Source organism: Callithrix jacchus, chromosome 8 (genome assembly GCF_049354715.1).
Source record: "Callithrix jacchus isolate 240 chromosome 8, calJac240_pri, whole genome shotgun sequence".
Taxonomy (NCBI): domain Eukaryota; kingdom Metazoa; phylum Chordata; class Mammalia; order Primates; family Cebidae; genus Callithrix; species Callithrix jacchus.
The window spans coordinates 37,173,988-37,194,272 of record NC_133509.1 but is presented as its reverse complement, the minus strand read 5'-3'; the positions used below and the strand labels follow the sequence as shown (position 1 = coordinate 37,194,272).

The 20,285-nt window shown below is 33.8% G+C and overlaps 2 protein-coding genes across 8 annotated transcripts in view; one reads left to right on the top strand and one right to left on the bottom strand.

Moving 5' to 3' along the window:
• FAM227B (family with sequence similarity 227 member B) overlaps positions 1-20,285 on the top strand; it is a 315,059-nt gene that overhangs the window by 136,456 nt on the left and 158,318 nt on the right. The gene's annotated exons all lie outside the window — the stretch shown is intronic.
• The window catches only part of FGF7 (fibroblast growth factor 7), a 64,345-nt gene that overhangs the window by 5,411 nt on the left and 38,649 nt on the right, over positions 1-20,285 (bottom strand). The window contains exon 3 of the mRNA XM_002753469.7: positions 77-180. Within this exon, the coding sequence (XP_002753515.1) occupies positions 77-180 (104 nt within the window). The remainder of the gene's footprint in view (positions 1-76; positions 181-20,285) is intronic.

The following is a 20,285-nucleotide window of genomic DNA, read 5'->3' as shown; positions in this document are numbered from 1 at the left end:
TTACTTTTCAGAAAGGTGAGATACTTTGACAAAAATTAATTTGAAAAATTAAATCTAAGCTATCACTTATCAATACCTTCGCATAGAGTTTTCCTTCCTTGTTCATTGCAAGATAGAATTCACTTTCCACCCCTTTGATTGCCACAATTCCAACTGCCACTGTTCTGATTTCCATGATATCTGCAAGGAATCACAGAAACACATGTCAAGTATTTGTTCAGCTTTGCAGATGATCCAAGAATGGCCATTTGTTCTTATTTCTGTTTTAATTTTAAGTTTTTAAAATTTTTAATGTGATTATCTATTCAGCCAAGACCCCTGACCCACAACAGATACACACAAACACCAGAATAGTCATTATGTAAGGGAAGTGCAAACTGACAGTTGTTTATTTTTTAAAAAACATGTCTTTATCAAAGAAATAGTTACATATTTGAATTTAGCTTTTTATTCTCTAGAATTAAATTTCTAATTTACTATAATAGCTAATGTTTATTGAACTCAGACCACATGCTAAGGATTTTTAGTTTGCTCTTATGTATTAACTCATTTACTCATAACCACAAACTGAGGGAGGTACTCTTGTTATCTCAGTTTTGCAGATCAAGAAACTGAAGCACAGAGAAAATACATGTGCATGTGTCTTTATAAAAGAATGAATTATAATCTTTTGGCTATATACCCAGTAATGGGATTGCTGCATCAAAATGGTATTTCTAGTTCTAGATCCTTGAGCAATTGCCACACTGTCTTCCATAATGGTTGAACTAATTTACACTCCCACCAGCAGTGTATTTTCAAGCTGGAAAAATAAAGTGGAGGCAGCAGTGTGATGATTAGCCAATCAGAACATTTAAGTTTATCCTTGATCAAGCATACCTTCTTGGGCATGTTAGAACTAGTATCAACAAAGAAAAAAAAATTTGAATTTAAACAAATTTTATGATTTTCTGTCAAGCCTGGATTGTTGAGTGGGAAATGTTAACCATTATATATTTATATTATGTTGAAGGCTATAGATTCCATTCATTTTACATAATTAAAACACATCCACATATACATATATGCAAAAAATACATCAGTATATCCAACATACACAAAAAACACTGAAAACGCCACAATAAGAAAATAAAAACCTAGTTAAAAAGTGGGCAAAATCTGACACCTCACTAAAGATACACAAATGGCAAATAAGCATATGGAAAGTTGCTCAAAATCATAGGTCATTAAGGAATTGCAACATGGATGCTGCTGGAGACCATTATCCTAAGCAAATTAACACAGGAACAGAAAACCAAATACTGCATGTTTTCACTTACAAGTGGGAGCTAAATATTGGGTACTTAAGAACATAAAAATGGCAACTACTGACACTAGGGACTACTGACAAGGACTAAGTGAGGGAAGGGTTGAAAAACTATTAGGTACTATGCTCAGTAACTGGGTGACAGAGCAATCATACCTAACACCTCAGTATCACACAATATACTCAGGTAACAGACCTACACATGTACCCCATGTATCTAAAATAAAAGTTGAAATTATTTTAAAAGGAATTGCAAATTAAAACAACAATAGGATACCTCTATACAACTATTAGCATGACTAAACTCCAAAAAACTGACAGTGCAATATGCTGGCAAGGATGCAAAGCAACCAAAACTCTTTCATTACTAGTGGGAATGCAAAATGGTATGGTCACATGGGAAGACAGTTTGGCAGTTTCTTAAAAACTAAACATACCCTTACAATATAATCCATCAGTTATGCCCCCAGGTATGTACCCAATTGAATTGAAAACTTATGCCCACACAAAAACCTGAACATGAATATTTATGGCAGCTGTATTCATATTACCAAAAACCAGAGGCAACCAACATATACAGTAGGTAAATGGATAAACAAACCATGGTACATGTATACCTTGGAATATTATTTAGCAATAAAAATATATCGAGCTGTGAAGCCACAAAAAGACAAGGGGAACATTAAGTGCATATTGCTAAGTGAAAGAAACCTGAAAAGGCCAGTCTGAAAAAGCCACATACTGTATGATTCCAGCCATGTAACATTCTGGCAAAGGCAAAACTTTAGAGACAATAAGATCAGTGTGGTTGCCAGGGCCTTGAGGAGAGCAGAAAGAGGATGAAAAGCTGAATCAGAGGGGATTTTTAAATCAGTGAGAGTATTCTGCATAATACTGTAATAGTGGATACATGATATACATTTGTCAGAACTCATAGAACTGTATAAAGCAAAGTGTGGACCTCAGTATAAACTGTAGACTCTAGTTAACATTATATATAAATATTGGCTCATCTGCTGTAACAAATGTGTCACATTAATGCAAGATTTTTATAATGGAGGAACTGTGGGGGGCAACGGGGATTGTATATGAGAACTCTATTATCTGCTCAATTTTTTGTAAATCTAAAAGTGTTCTAAAACACAAAGTCTACTAATTTTTACATGCAGCCGACTAATAATATAATATGATTGACTATAGAGAAACTATTTGTACTGGCATTTTACATTATTTATTCATGACCCAAATATATAGAACATATGGGATTTATTATTAATTACTATTAAAAATGTCTTTGGTAATGGATGAAGATCTGCTTCCCCAATGGATAACTTCTTTTTGTGAAATATCTACAGTAAGGAGGAATAAGGTCATAATAAAAACACACTCTGGAAATTGTAGTATACAAATACTCAATATACAGACCACTGTTTCACTTGTAAGTCAACAGTATCTCTTCCATTTGGGAATGGAAAATAACAGTCAGTAATATTTTAGAAACGTGAACTGATTACTTTAATTATGATGTTGTCAACATATCTGAATATTAATAAATATATACAGAAAATCAGTTAGTATTTTCTCTTTCCACAGAAAAAGAAAATGAGTAACATCCAGCAGTATATGCCAATTCCAAAACAAACAAACAAAACAGGAAAATATAAATAGGAATTCAGAAGAAAGAAGTGTTATCCTAGGTAGTCAAGGGAGGATTTGAGGAATAGATAGAGCTTGAATTAGATCTTGATGTATGAATAGAGTTGATGTAGGTGGAAAATATGGAAACATGCTAATTGAGAAATTAAAGTACTATGTGCAAGGCCGTAGAAGCAAAGATTCAAAAGTCATGTTCAGAAGATTGAAACTAGAGCTGTATGTTTGGAACAGGAAGTGTAACAAAATAGTGAAAGGGTGGAAAAAGAGTTAGGGCCAAATTGTGGATGGTCTTGAAAGCCAATTTAAGGAACTTGAACTTTTATTTGTAGACAATGGAGAATCATTAAAGTTTTGAAGTATGAAAAATGTCAGTATAAAAATTGTGTTTTAGGGAAATGAACTGAATGAGAAGAGTAAGAGGAGGAAATGCCTGGAACTGTGTAAGCCCAGCTTGCTTTCTACGCAAATGTTACCGGTTGGTTTTCCTGTTGACCTGTAAAGGGTTATTAATGTTATTTTTTAATGTTAAAAAAATACATGGTTTCGAAGTACCTCAGTTCAGATTTCTAATGCGGGAAATTTCAGTAGTTATAACCCACATAAACAAAAGCTCTTTGTTGCCTTCAATTTTTAAGAAAGTGAAGTAGTCCCAAGACTAAAAAGTTTGGAAACAAGTTTCCTAAATTAGTTCCATTTCTCTTAGTCTGTTTTTTCTCAGTTTGACTGTCTGTTGTAAATTGTACCCTTGTATTTGTGTGATGAATATCTTTGACTATTTTATGACTCTCTTTAGACATAGGTTTATAAATAGAAATTCCATGGCATATGCATATAGAAATAGCGAATGTACTCCAAAAATGTCTGGAGAATTTCTTAATGATATTTTAAACTATCAAGTTGCAAACTGTAATTAAATTATGGAAGTAAATAGTAAATCCTGTAAAACATTCGTGTTTGATCAAGCTGGTTATTCATTTAATGTTAGCATGGCTTTAACATCCTAATACTATTAACATAATAAAGCTAAGATATGTATTTATATTGTTTTGATTTTTGTACACTGACACAATTACAAGGATAGTAAATTTTTCTGATTAAGCCCCATATTTTTAACATATTAAAACTCTGTATCTCAGTGTTATATTTTTGACATATCTTGCATGTAATTGCACCAATTATTAAATATATTTGTGTGCGTTTGCTATTGTAAATTCAAAGAATTGCCTTTAAAAAGTGGTTAACTCTTGATTCTATCTCCTTTTGCCCTCTGGAACATCTTCAGTCCCTCTCTTCCTTGTCTTTTGATTACAGGAATCTCTTTTCCAAATTTTTCTCCCAATCAGTGTTGTTTTAGATTTGTAGATTCTAGGTACTGTTATTTCGTGATACCACCCTAAACAGATTAAACATTAAAATACATCTATATTGCTCAATAGATAAAATATTTAATAATTTTTTTAACTTTTGTATAATTTTTTGAAATTATTTGTCCTAAAGTAACTCACTGAATTTAGCTGTACGTTGTTTTCTTTTCTTTTCTTTTTTATTTTGGAGGCAGAGTCTTGGTCTGTCACCCAGGCTGGAGTGTAGTGGTACGCTCAGCCTACTGAAACCTCCGCCTCCCAGGTTCAAGAAATTACAGCTCCTGAGTAGCTGTAATTACAGGCGTGTGCCACCATGCCTGCCTAATTTTTGTATTTTTAGTAGAGACAGAGTCTCACCATGTTGTCCAGGCTGGTCTCAAACTCCTGACCTCAAAGCAATCCGTCTGCCTCGGCCTCCCAAACTGTTGGGATTACAAACATGAGCCACCACACCCACCCCTAGCTGTAAATTTTCTGCAAATTGTGTACATTCTTGGGAATTCTTACAAAGTGAAAAAAGTATCAAATTGTTTTCAGATGTTACTAAAAAATTAATAAATTTAATAAAGTTAGTGTAATATTTTATTTGTTAAATATCTGCTAATCTGTATATTTTATTTTCAAATTTTACTGTCACTATCTTAATATTAAAGTTTAAATACATTTGCAAGCCTTTGAAATTTTCATAGGCTCCCAGCTCTGTGCCTATGAGCCAAATGAATAAAATATCCCTACTCTTAACTCTGAAATCTTTTCAAAGGACTACCCTGGTTCCTTTTCTCTAGCACCAACTTTCCTGAACATATAGCCAGAATCTGCTCATTTTTCTTCAATTTAACTTTTGCATCCTACCTTTAATCTCTTTATTGGCGTTCTCTCTTAAAGCTCATGAATAAACTCCTAATTGCCAAATCCAAGAGTTTTTCAATAAATCTTTTTTTTATACATTCTTTGATTTGCTTGAGATTTCTTATTTTATTCCTAATTCTCATGTTTTACTAATTGTGCAGTACCAGAGTGCAGGGTGAAAAAATTAATCAAACTGATCTATTTTTGCGTAGCCAATTCTATAGATCTTTTGTGATCATTTATTATATTGTATCTGTGCTTAAAAGTATGTTTTCTGTATCATTGTCTGAAATATGGTTTATTCTAAGTTTTATAGTTTGATTTTTAAATATAAATTCAAATTATCTTAAATTTATCTAGAATTAATTCTGAGATATGGCATGAGATGATATTCTAAACCAGCAGTCAGGGGACGGGAGTGGAAGGGGAGGTTCAGGAAGAAACTCTTCCACTTCAGATTGACAGGCATTTGTGAGATTTTCATAAGGAGCACACAACCTAGATCCCTGGCATACACAGTTCACAATAATGTTCGTGCTCCTATGAGATTCCAGTGCCACAGCTGATCTGACAGGAGGTGGTAATGCTTGCTCACCCGCCACTCACCTCCTGCTTTGCAGCCTAGTTCCTAACAGGCCACAGACCAGTACTGGTCCACAATCCAGGGGTTGGGGGATCCTGCCCTAAACTGATATTTACTTTCTTCAAATAGCTCTCTGGTTTTTTCAATATTATTTATTAAACATTCTAGTCCTTTTTTTAACTGATGCCTCAATTTTTCACCTTTTATTGGCCGTTTGTCTCATTGATTTACCTGTCAGATATATACCCTTATTAATTTATTGTAGGTTACCATTTTTCAAATGGTTCATTACATTTACAGGTAGCTCTGATTATGTTACTAATTATATGTGAATATATCCTCTGAAGCTATGCAGAATAAATCAATACCATTTCCACATAACAGCCATTGAAAGAGGTGAAGACATTGATCATGCTTCCCATCATCCATAGTTTCTTTGGCAGTTTCTCATATGGTATAAATTCCAGACTCTTTACTGGCTACACTATTTACTTAAAATAAGTATCTCAGCAAGAACTGGACTGATATAGATAGTCTAAGGCAGAATATTATTCATTGTTTTCCTTAATGTAGACCATAAATGTATTTTACAGTTATACAGTCTCATCATCTCCTTAAAAATATTTTAAGCCTGTCATTATTTTGGAGTTTGAATATAATAAAAAGTATACATATCAAAAATAAATTTTATTTTAGATTAGTATATTTTTCACAGTTATATTATGAAGTTTGTTTAAGTATATGATATATACAAACATAAATGTCAACTGTTCCCTTTCAACAAATGATTAATGTTCTTCATTTTCCTTAAATTAATTATGTTTTTTAAAAACCTCATGATTTTTGAACAAATAAATTTCAAAATGACCTCATATGGCATGTGTAGAATTAAAAGTAAGTTAAATAAATAAATGTTGAACTATAAATGTTATGACATCAAAGATGACAAAATCTAGTTTTCGAATCTATTAAAATTCTATGCTTTAAAAAAACTCACTTATTTTTAGAATTTCTTTCATTTCTAAGTGTTGAAATAAGAGAAATTGTTTTATTCTTCTATTTGCAAATAGTGGTCCATAAATTAAATATCACAGGTGTAGAGAGTCATTATACACCCCCAAAACATGAGAACAACTCCAATATGATTGTCACGGTATTTTCTGTAACATACAAAGTTATTTAACAAGTACTTATTAAGTGTTTATTGCCATACCCATTTTTGGCACTAGGACTGTACTGATCTGAAGAAAATTATTTAAAAGTTAACTGTAAATTGTCAAATATAAATCAATTTAAAAAATAAGAGAGAAGTTTGCAGTAATTTTAGGCTTCTAATAACTTATATTTAACTCAATTATTCTTTATAATTTCTGTTGTTAACCAATGGTTTATTAAGGTTATAAATTTCATGACAATGAATGAATACATTTATTTAATAGTGAACGTCATCCTGACTTCATTAGATGAGGAAGGAGTGAGTTACCTAAATTGTGAGTAAATCTGTCTCATCTCTCTAAATTCCAGGCATTCATATTTGATATGTTTGTGGAGGCACTCAAACCATTCTTTTCTAAGTTGAAAAAATATAAAATTGATTTTTAAAAATTTGTAAGTTAAAAAAAGATAATGGTATGCCTTTAGTTAAATTAATCCCCCAAATACGTTTGGAAACATTTGGGTAGTCCACATACAATTGCTTAAGAAATGGTGAGTTTTAATTCAGCCGCCTCAATTCTGTTTATAATTTGGCATGGAATAAATCATAAATAACGAATACAAGATCATATTAAAATTGATGATACCCCCAAAATTAGCCATTCCTGTCTATTATTTGTCATTGGCAAATTTGGGAAATGTCTTCATCTATAATGTCATGTAACTTTTCCATCTACTATTTGTCATTGCATCTGTGCTTTTTTCTACCCATTTGAAGTTACACGTTTTGATCCTGGCCCTTCTCTTATGAGGCATAAAGAGCTTTTATTCTCTTTTTGTTATATCTTTGCCCCTTAAGTCTTCAAGCTTATGACAGTACAATGTCATTCATTATGATGTTCATTCCTTCAATCATATGTAGACATTTTTCTCCCCAGCTTTCTGAGACAAGATTCTTGATTGTTCCCCAACTTTCATTCTCTCCTTCTTCCATGGCAGTAGAATATTTAGCTGAGTGCACAAAATAATCTTTACCTTTCCCTGTCTTCTTTGCAGCTTAGTGCGGCCATGTGACCAAGTTTTAGCTGATGTGATTTAACTAAAGTGTCCTATGGCAACTTCCAGAAATCTTCCATAGAGGGTAGCCAGCAGAAGCCCTTTGTACCCACTTTTAATCCCTTTATTCCATCTTCCTGCTGGAATTTGGATTCTACCATGAGTTATGAGAACAAAGAGATTGTAGAACACTGAGCTAAATGGACCTGGAAACCCCCAGATGTTTTTGTGGAGCAGAGTTCTCACTCCTCCAGACATTTATTGCATGGAGAAATAAACAATTTTTTGAGCCAAACTGAATCTTAACTAATGTACCCCAATTTCATTTTGCTTCAAATGCGTTCTTCATAAAATGTACATAAAGCTCCAGGAGCCCATTTTTTCAGTTATTCTAAGCCAACAGCCAGAAAGACAAGTCTTGTTTTCAACACTGTTGTTAATGGCCAGGTGTTTACTTTCACAGCTTTTTTTTATTTTCACTTCTAAAGTCATGAGATAAACCTAGAAGAAAAAATGAAAACAACACCTGTGCTGTCATGTCTTTCATTTTCATATCCAGAACTTCACTGTCATGAGGGATTCCAAGTTTCTTCTGGTGCTGTCTTTTGTTCCTACATGTGTCAGCATTTATTTAGCTTGATAAATAGTTTCTGGCTGCCCTTTACATCTTTATACATGTGTCAGGAAGACTTTGCTCACCTATCAGCAAAGTGTGTCAAACCTGTGTTCAGTTGCTTACTAGCCAAGAAATTACCTAATGTCAGCTAGCTTTTCTGAGTACTCATTATTGTTAATAAAGCATGAGATGCTATTACCACTCTCAAAATTACCGGATTCACCATTCTTGGTTAGAAAATCGACTTTTCATTTTTGAATAAAACAAGTTACTGATCACTTAACTATGTTCAGTACTCTGCATATCTGTTATCTTTCTTTTATATATGAATTCATTATATTTGCCATGTTCTCTTCTTTTTCTTTTTTTTTGAGATAGAGTCTCACTCTGTTGCCCAGGCTGCAGTGCAGTGGCACCATTTAGGCATAGTACAACCTCCACCTCCTGGGATCAAGCAGTTCTCTTCCCTCATTCTCCCAAGTAGCTGGAATTACAGGGATACACCACCACACCCAGCTAATTTTTGTATTTTTAGTAGAGAAGGGGTTTCACCTAAGCCAGGATGGTCTCGAACTCCTGACCTCAGGTGATCCACCCACCTTGGCCTCCCAAAGTGCTATGTGATTACAGGCACAAGCCACCACAGTTGGCCTTTCGTTTGCCATATTCTTAATGATGGTTTCGATTCCCTAGCCTCTTTAGATTTTTTTCTTCTTGATTTCCTTTCTGCATTAGTTTTTCTACTCCCTCTAAAAATACTTATCTTTTCTAATAAGCTGTAGCATAGAAAAGAGTATCAACAAGCCATTTCACTTTCACATCTAGTCAAGAAAAACAGTTTATATTACACATGATTGGTGACTATCTCAGACACAACATGTGGAACAAACACAAAAAACCATGTTCTAAGTGGGCTGCAGTAGTTCCCTTGGTGTCCTTACATCCGGGAATTTCTCCCAGCAGGCTGTTGAGTTCTTGGAAGTATTTCTTTTCATTCTTTCTAGATGACACCCTTGTCACTGCGTTTCTACTTCATTGATCTTCTAGGAAGTGGTACATAATACTGGAATGTACCACCTTAATGTCAAACTTCAGCAAATATTATAGATAACAAATACTCATTATATGCTTAACAGCAATGATTCAAATTATTTCTGTCACATTTACCCATTCCTCTTGCTATGTCCATTTTTTTCAACTTCCAGGCCCAGTGGATGTTGAGGCTAAGGCAAAAGAAGTTAGAGAAGTCAAGTATCATTTCAAACCCAGGTCCTTTTGAGAATGAGTGTATGAGAAAATTTAAGACAATGCTATTTTTATTAGGTAGGAGTAATAATGTGTTGGAGTTTTTATGAAGATATTAAGTTTGAAGTGATAATGGGTTTGTATATGCTGGTCCTAAATTTGACATAAGAATATCACTTTGTGATCTAGATCTACAGTGAAATTATAGCTGTACTAGATATGTAGGATCAACAGAATTATTTATTGATAGTAAAAAAGAAATTTGCTTAGCACCAAAAAATTTCAGAGATATCCGACTTTTAAAAATATAGTTATAATGTTAGTGTTTTAATTTTAAAAATATTTAATATATACTCAGTATGCCCAGTGTTCCCAGTGTTAAAGAATTTTCAGTAGGTGTCACTTAAAGTATCCTCACATGTGATTTTTCTATCACTGCCTCTCTCTTTAATTTACAATCTATAGTAACAGTTTAGAATTCCATCATTTTTCATGCTTTGATCATAATACCGGAGTCTTCAAAAGATGGAGCAACATTAGAATGTCCCATTTTGATTACAGTTGTATGCAGGGCTTAAATTTTACCAGAGAATTAAGAAATATATTAAAGCATAGCTACCATTTCTATTTAATGCCATCCTCGAATCATTGAACTCTTAGTTCTACTGGGAAGGTGAGCATTCTTTGGTTTGATGTGGATTTACAGTTTCTCAGTTCTCCTTATCACCATTTCTCATTTTGAGTTTGCTTATTATTATGACTTCTTAGAATCATAAAAAAATGAAAGATAATGACAGTATGTTTTAGCCAGTAGCTTCTCAATCACATTATTGTTATTAACAGTCACTTTTAAAGGCATAGCTTAGTTGTGACCAATATCTTGATAATGAAGATTATTTCATTCACTGCCAACTACTAATGTAGCTGTTACAAATGAAGTCCTTGGCTACTTTTTGTCTCCCTCATAGTAAAATCAGGGAATATAAGTAAATATGTTACTGAATTGTTTCAATACTTTACTGAAGTGACACCAAATAATTTAATCCATAAGCCACTGTTTTTGGCCTTGACTACAGATGTAAGTTTTTCTTGTTCTGACTCTAAGAAAGGGAGGAAAAATTGTGCTATGAAAAGCCAAATTATTTGTTGGTCTGAGATTTTATAATGAAATAGAGATAGTGCTTATAAATCACATATAATTATTAGAATTAACTATAAAATATTTTGATGATAAACTAATTTTAATGCTCCATACCATTTAAATAGAAGTAAAATTTAATTTAATTTTAAAAGTATCCCTGGAAGAAACAACAGTTTTCTGTATAGACAATATTTGGTGAGATAAGTGGTATAATTATCTCTAAAAAATGTTTCTCTAAAAGAAAACATATTTGAAAGCAGAGTAATACAAGTTTATATCAACTGTTATGGACAAATTGCTTATAAGGAAATAAATGACTGAAGTACCATTTTAAATCTATTTCAGTCTTACATATATTTCACAGATGTTTCGTGAGTCATTTATTTTCTTGTAAACAACTTGTATAAGTTACCTCCATCATGAACCAAGTCAAAATATATATATATTTTGTCTCTCTATATATATATGTATATATACACATATATATAGATATGTATATATGTGTATATATAGTCATATATATACACAAATGTGTCTGTGTGTGTGTGTGTGTGTATAAAACATGAAGCTGTATTTTGTTTTAAGGTGTCAACCTGAAACATAAGCAAATGACCTTTAGTGATATATGCATGTTATTCAAAATTGACTTTTTCAGTAGTGAGTGAAATAGAAAAAGCCCAAATTATGAGCACTTAGGTTGAAATAAACTTGTTTCGTCAGTTAAGCAGAGTGACTGCTTAACATGGAAGACAAACCTCTTTTGTCAGTGCTAGTGTTGGGGTAGGACCCTTAGGTGGATATGCTATGTGCATGTTGGCTTTCCTGCCTGGAGGGAGTGATTCAATGCTTGAGTTAAGAAAGAAATGAGTTCACTTTCTCCACATTTCTTTACTGACTTTCACTTTGAGGAGACAATTCAAAGGACTTTGTGGAGGTAGTGACCTCCAGCAGGCTGGATATAGAACCTGCTTCCAGGTTCTTCTCTTTTCCCATGAACCCTAGAATCCACTATTGTAAGAAAACACAATGATACATATGGTTGATAATACTAATCTTGTTATTGGATCACTTTACCCTAAGAAGGCATGCCCTGTAGCTGTTAAATAACAGATTTAAGACAGAACCTTGGAAAACACTAAAAGAAATTAGAAAACTAATCAAAGCCCGCAAGAAAGAAACACAAGTAGATAAATTATTACCGAAACCCAGAAAGTTTAATTCCTATCAAATCAGCATGAAATTCAAAACAGTTCCACATGATTGTATAATTGCTGGTATCAAGTATAACTGAAATGTCCTGCAACAAGAGAACTTATTCCACATCATCCTCATTAGGGAATAAATCAAATATACCTCTTATTAATCCCATATCTATTTTGTAATGATGTCAAAAACCGTTTAAATGACATGTCTGGTTAAGTAAAAATAATTATGTTATCCATTTAGGGATTTATTAAAATAAAACATTAGAAAATCTTTAGAAAGTACATCAGCATATGGTACAATGATAGCAATATTTTCTTTTGAAAGAATTTAAGTTGCAGCCGCTTATTTCAGCAGGGTTAGAACTATAGCAGAATTTGAAGCAGACTGTTTGGTTGTACAATATACAGGGTAATATTTATTTAGTAGCATATTACTGAAGAATGCCATGGAAACACCATTGAACCGTATTTCACAGATTATATTTCTATACAAATTTACTGATCATTTTCCTTATTATTTGTGGCCTCTCAGGAATGCAAGGGGTCCACCTTTCTCCTTTGGGCCAGAAAAGATATATTCCTTGAATCAGAGAGGAGGTAATACTCTTTGTTTACTCTCTAATTGCTAGAGATTCTATATTTTTATCCAGAAAGAATTATTTGTCTGATAATGAAGACTATTTACATCTGCCAAATACAACACTTCACTATGTTTTTTTAAAATATGGTTAGAAAATTATCAGAATAGGTGTGGATATTATAATTCCAGAATATGTGAGAAAATACCAGATTTTTATGTGAAATGGAAATAATTGAAGCAATCTCTTCCCACCATCTAGAAAATCTCTTCCATTTTCTGGCTTTTCCTAAAGTTTAAAATATCTTCAACAGGAAAGCAGATTTTCATTACATAGGATGGGAGATAAGTTTCAAAATACAAATATCCCAGGGAGGAGTTAACATCTACGCATAAATTTATACGGTGTATAAGTTTCTGAGAGCAGAATTTGGGCAAGAAGGAAATGATCGCAAGGGCACTAAGAGTGAAATTGAGGGGGAAAATAATCATAAAAAGAAGTTACATATCAGGGGCCTGTTAATAGCTGCCTTTCCAAACCCTGCAGGGCTGCTAGGAGGATCCAGTGAGGTCAGAGCCAGCAAAAAAAAAAAAAAAAAGAAGTTATAGAAACTTTCATTAATGCTTTGATCATAGCTACCTCTATGAGTCACAAAGCATGTTATGCTGCACTTTAATTCAGAGACACCAGCTTAGATAATAAACTACACATCCACTTTCTCCCTTTATTTTAGCTACTAATATGCTCTGTGAAATTTACTATCCAGTACATATATAATGTAATCTTTCTTCCCTCCCTCTTTAACTTATATTTAAATGTTCTGCTACCCAGGCATAAGATAATTCTAAACATTTTAGTTTCAAATCATGCTGGTTATCAGCATTGAAAAATTAAAGCATGATTTAAAGTCATTTTGGTCATTGGCTTTCTTGGGACTTTTAAAGCTAGCAGTCTAAACAAGGAATTCTTATGCAAAGTAATATTTTTTCACAGAAATGAAAGTGAAAGGAAGAAGAGGCAGAAATAAAAACATCTGAGTTTACTGAGGAAGATATTTGAAAGATTTAGAAAGTATTAAAGATCCTTAAGCTCTCACCAAAAGCAATTGTTTCCTCTCTATTTTACCAGTGTATATCCAGCAGTTCTCTTCTGTTTCCATTGCCATCACATTAGTCCATGCCTTCATTTTCTTGTGCCTCAACTATTATAGTTTCTTAACTAGACCTTTGCCTCCAGCCCTTCTGACTTTAACTTTTTATATATTCATAAAATATATGTTGTAAACGTTACTCTTCTGCTCCAAAAGTTTCAGTGGTGCACTCTATGAAAAACAAAAGCAAACCAAAACCTCTGTTTTCTACTATCCAAAGCCCTCCAAAATCTGACTCCACCCTACATAATTTTCTCCCATTTTTCTTCTACAACTTAGATCCTTTGACTTCAAACAGATGTCCTTGTTGTCTTCTTCTCCCATGCAAAATGTCAGTCTTTACCTAGTCTGCCTACCAGTTCCTGGAATTACATAGAATTCTTTACTCAATAATTTCCCAAATATTGTCTCATGGACTGACTGCATAGAATCACATGACAAACTCTAATAAAAGATTTTCTGATTTCGATTTCCCTCAGAAAATATCAGAGTCTGATCCAATAGGTCTGAGGTGAAGCTTGATAATTAGTATTTTAACAGCTTCCACCTACCTGAGTGACACGTTTCTTTCAAAACCAAATTGAAATTCCAGTTTCTCCATGATGATTAGTAGTTTTCTAATCTGTTGTCATCTCTCTTACTGTAAGAACATACTACTGTACTATTAATTAGCACCCACCTCTATTGTTCTCTTATTTATAAATTTTATCTATTTTTAAATCTAAGTTATAAACTATTTACAGAGACTTATCTTATGTTTCTTCTAATTTCCAGTACTTGGTACAGGGATTTGGATTTGACATACTCTCAATAAATGCTGAAATAGATAGAGAGATACATAAACACCATAGTATGTAGTGTGGCAAATTATAAATTGGCATATGAACATTATTATTCCAAGATTAAAGAATTAATGAGTTTTCTAATCATACTAAATGTCTGAAAAACTAAGGTTAGATTGAATAACAAAAGTATTTGCTAAATTTCCTTTTCTAATTTTTATTACATTTTGAAGTTAAGCCCAAAATTCCATGGTTAAATCAAATAATACTTGATCTCAGATTGTCTTTTATGATGCCAACTCAAAAAGGCTGAGATAAACCAAATGTCTTTAGTTTTCTGATCGATTATAGGTCTCTCTTTTTTTGTTTTAGCTACATCTCTCTTGAATCTATTTGTATTTTTAGCATGCAACACTCATGTTATGGGTAACAGCTTACATATATTTTCTATTTACTATGTAAAATAGCATATTTATTTATCTATCTTGTTCCTAACACATTAAAACTTTAGGAAGTAGGCTGGGGGTGATGGCTGACCCCTGTAATCCCAGCAATTTGGGAGGCCAAGGCGGGCAGATTACTTGAGCTCAGGAGTTAGAGCAGTCTGGCCAACATGGTGAAACACATCTCTACTGAAAAAAAAAAATGAGAAAGGAAAAAAGAAGAGCCAGGCGTGGTGGCAGGTGCCTGTAATCCCAGCTACTTGAGAGGCTGAGGCAGGAGAATCACTTGAACCTAGGAGGTAGAGGTTGCAGTGAGCTGAGAGTGTGCCAGTACACTCCAGCCTGGGCAAGTGTGAGGCTCCATCCCAAAAAATAAGAGTAAAATTAAGAAGTACATGCCAGTTCTAATATTTCATGAGTTAATCAAGCCTCTGTTCTTATCCATATTGTTATGATTTTATATACATTGAATACAGTCCATTTTAATGTTCACCTTAATAAACATTTATTATTTTAGACGAGAGCCAAAATGCTTTTTAGGTATGTCATGTATGTCTACATCATTCATTCATTCATTCTAATTGCAGGATGCTTCCATTGTACTGTGTAGTTCTTATTAATGCTAAGCAAGGAGAATAGCATCTGTCTTCCAGATGTAGATATACCATACTGTTTACACAGAGATATTATATGTTCTGTTTTGTGTCTTACATTCTTCCTGATAATGTCCATTATTTTATTGGACATTTGGGACCACTGCACATTAAGATAATATTTTTAAGGAAACATCTAAAATGATTTATTGATGTCATTTTTGCAAGAAAATTATTATGCAGTGATGTTTATCTTGTAAATATAATTTAAATTGTATTATGAAATTTAATACATTAAAAGTCATCTTCCAGTTTTCCGCCTACCTACATGTAAATGCTCTGTCTTCCAACATTTTATCTTCATTAGCTTAGTTCATGAATTTAGAGATGTTAGCCTAATATACAAACTTGGAACTTTCACTACACATACTTACTTTTAGATCATTTATAAAAAGGTCAACTAAGTTGGATTATTTGACTGATCTCTGAGGAATCTCACTGTTAACACACCTTTATTTAAAATATTAATTCAGACTAATTCCTTTTTTGTTTCTCTTTGAAGAACCAGTGATTCTCAGTATGATAGACTAGGGGTAGGGAGCAGAAATTGTTGGGCAAAAAACATCCTTCGGGAGAAAAGTGTCAGAATCACTGCGTTTAAATCTACGCATATGCTGTGGAGATTCTGATTCTCCACCCTCCCTACACCCTCATCTGGAAAACCCATCCCCTGCCTAACCCATCCCTCAAGAGGCTTATCGTAGTAAGTGAAGCTAATAGAATTGTTATCCATACAGCAGGTGTTTGGGGGTGGAAAAAAATCACAAGTCACAACAGGTTTTAAAAAGTGTCTCACCTTCGCCAATGAAAAAGATCAACTTTATTTTAGGATAGTAATAGTAATGCTAAAACAAACAAAAACCTTGTTTGTTGACCCACATCAAATCAGTTTGAAGTAGTCTAATGATATTTATGTGCTTATTTTCTCAAAGAGCATTAGCAAATACTTAAAAATTTTCCCCTTACAGAAACTTCCTTGCCTTTTCTCAGAATCTATTCCATAAACATAATAACTAATTTGTAGAAGCATAGTAGTAAAATAGAAAAAAATCAGACAGAAGGAATTGTATGAGAAAGTCACAGAAGCATAAAACACTGTGGCATTTAGGGGTTAATTTGGTGTGCTTGCAACATTTACACAGTGAACTTCCGGAAAAAGAAATAAGAAATATAGACAGATCTAGACCATTAAGAACTTATGCAGCTAGTTGAGTTTTGATTTTGTTTTCTTTCTTTTTTTTGAGATGGAATCTCACTGTGTCGCCCAGGCCGGAGTGCATTTGTATTTTTAGTAGAGACAGGGTTTCACCATGTTGGCCAGACTGGTCTTGAACCCCTGACTTCAGGTGATCCACCCACCTCAGCCTCCCACAATGCTGGGATTACAGGCATGAGCCACTGTGCCTGGCCAAATTTGAATTTTTATTCTGTAGGGGATGGCAAGCCACTGAAAAGTTTAGAAAAATACTTTTAGCAGCAGTGTGGGAGATGAATTGGCAAGAGGCAAGACCAATGAAGAGATTGTGGTACTGGTCGAAGCGGGAGCTGATGGAGGCCTATTCTAGGGGATTGGGAGGGAGTTAACTTGTTTCCTTGAACAAGTTATATTTGCATAAAATGGTTCATATAGATCCTGAATCTATTTTGAGTGATTTAAGACACAACCTCTCAAAAGACCTCAAAGTATTATTGATACTTAGAGAATCCAATAATGCTATATTTATCATGGCACGGTTCAATTATGCCAAAATTGAATGTATAAAGTGCTAAGTTAGGACCTAGAGAATAAAATGTACTTATTTATTTTGAATGTAATATCAAGTTTATAATCTATCAATAATCTTTCAGGATACAGTCATCATTTTAATACATGCCAAAGTCTTCACTAGTCTAAGCTGCTTTCATAATCTGATAAATCATTTCTTATCTTTCAAAGTTGCATTTTAAATTAATTGGAAGTAAAATCAATTTAGTAGGAGAAAGAGGAGAAGCAGTCATAGAATCTGAGCAACAGTGAGTTAGCTTTCCTCTTCTTGATAAGAGTCACTGTAGCCTACCCTTACCTCCCTACCTTATGCTTTCCAGTTCTGTGCCATGGAAATTGGATCATGCACAATGAATCAAGAGACAGATAGTTAAATAGAATCAGGAGAAACTTTTTAACAAATTTCATCAGAAATTATATTTGCCCATGCTGGAAAAGAGAATTATGAGACTGGACTAAAAATATTTCTATACTAAGGCTGGCTCTTTAGTGAGCACAAGGGGAAAAAGGGCTGTAATTAAGAAATATCATCTGAAAACATCTAAATTTAGTAAATATATGTTAGGAGCTTACCATTCACCTGGTAAAGTACATTTTTAGGAATTATTTTCTGCAGGATATTTTAAATGATGGATTATTTTCAGTGCATTTATATGTGATTAAAGTGCAAAAAGGAAATAAGCAATCTTTTTTTAATCCCAGATCTTCCTTAAGTCATCCCAGATCCTCACACATTTCTCCTTTCCCCGTGCTTTCATACTACCTTTAAATACAATTTTTTGTTTGTTTGTTTTTTTGAGATAGAGTATCACTCTGTCCCAAGGCTGGACTGCAGTAGTGCTATCTCAGCTGACTGCAACTGCCACCTCCCAGTTTATGCGATTTCTGGCTAATTTTTGTGTTTTTAGTAGAGATGGGATTTTGCCACATTGGCCAGGCTGGTCTTGAACTTCTGACCTCAAGTGATCTGCCTGCCTCGGCCTCCCAAAGTGCTAGGATTATAGGCATAGCCACCACACCTGGCACAATAATCAGTCTTAAAGCTATGTTTATTAGATAAATCAGAATACCCTAGTAACCATATATAGATAGTGAACTCCCAGTTGTTTTATTTGAAATTAAATCAACACAATAACTAGCATAAGAAAATTCAACTTGAATTTCACATTGGGATCTCTTTAAGTTTTAATGGAGTATTAAAATTTTTCCTCAAAAAAATCAGGATTGCTCTTACTCTTTTTGATGCTTTGACAATGTACATATTCTACCTGCACTATCTGAATACATATTGTACAACTTATTCTAGCCAGTATCTGCAGGGATTAACTTAATATGCCTAAATTAAACAGAAGTATGTGACTCTTTTACAGAGATAGATAAGACATCTAGCAATAGACAAGGATGCCCTCTCTCACCACTCCTATTCAATATAGTACTGGAAGTTCTAGCCAGAGCAATCAGGCAAGAAAAAGAAATAAAGGGCATTCAAATAGGAAAGGAGGAAGCCAAATTGTCTCTATTTGCAGATGGCATGATTGTATATCTAGAAGACCCCATCGTCTCAGCCCAAAATCTCGTGAAACGGATAAGCAACTTCAGCAAAGTCTCAGGATACAAAATCAATGTGCAAAAATCACAAGCATTCCTATACACCAATAACAGACTTAAAGAGAGCCAAATCAAGAACAAACTGCCATTCACAATTGCTACAAAGCGATTAAAATACCTAGGAATACAACTCACAAGGAACATAAGGGACCTCTTCAAGGAGAACTACAAACCACTGCTCAATGAAATAAGAGAGGATACAAACAGATGGAGAAACATTCCATGCTCATGGTTAGGACGAATCAATATCGTGAAAATGGCCATACTGCCCAAAGTAACTTACAGATTCAACACTACCCCCATCAAGCTACCAATGACCTTCTTCACAGAACTGGAAAAAACCACCTTAAACTTCATATGGAACCAAAAGAGAGCCCACATAGCCAAGTCAATTCTAAGCAAAAAGAACACAGCGGGAGGCATCACACTACCAGACTTCAGACTATACTACAAGGCTACAGTAATGAAAACAGCATGGTACTGGTACCAAAACAGAGATATAGACCAATGGAACAGAACAGAGGCATCGGAGGCAACACAACATATCTACAACCATACAATCTTTGATAAACCTGACAAAAACAAGCAATGGGGAAAGGATTCCCTGTTTAATAAATGGTGTTGGGAAAACTGGCTAGCCATGTGCAGAAAGCAGAAACTGGACCCCTTCCTGACACCTTACACTAAAATTAACTCCAGATGGATTAAAGACTTAAACATAAGACCTAGCACCATAAAAACCCTAGAAGTAAATCTAGGCAAAACCATTCAGGACATAGGAGTAGGCAAGGACTTCATGACCAAAACACCAAAAGCATTGGCAACAAAAGCCAAAATAGACAAATGGAACCTAATCAAACTGCACGGCAAAAGAAACAGTCACTAGAGTGAATCGGCAACCAACAGAATGGGAAAAAAATTTTGCAGTTTACCCATCTGACAAAGGGCTGATATCCAGAATTTACAAAGAACTCAAACAGATTTACAAGAAAAAAACAAGCCCATTCAAAAGTGGACATAGGATATGAACAGACACTTTACAAAAGAAGACATATATGAGACCAACAAACGTATGAAAAAATGCTCATCATTACTGGTCATTAGAGAAATGCAAATCAAAACCACATTGA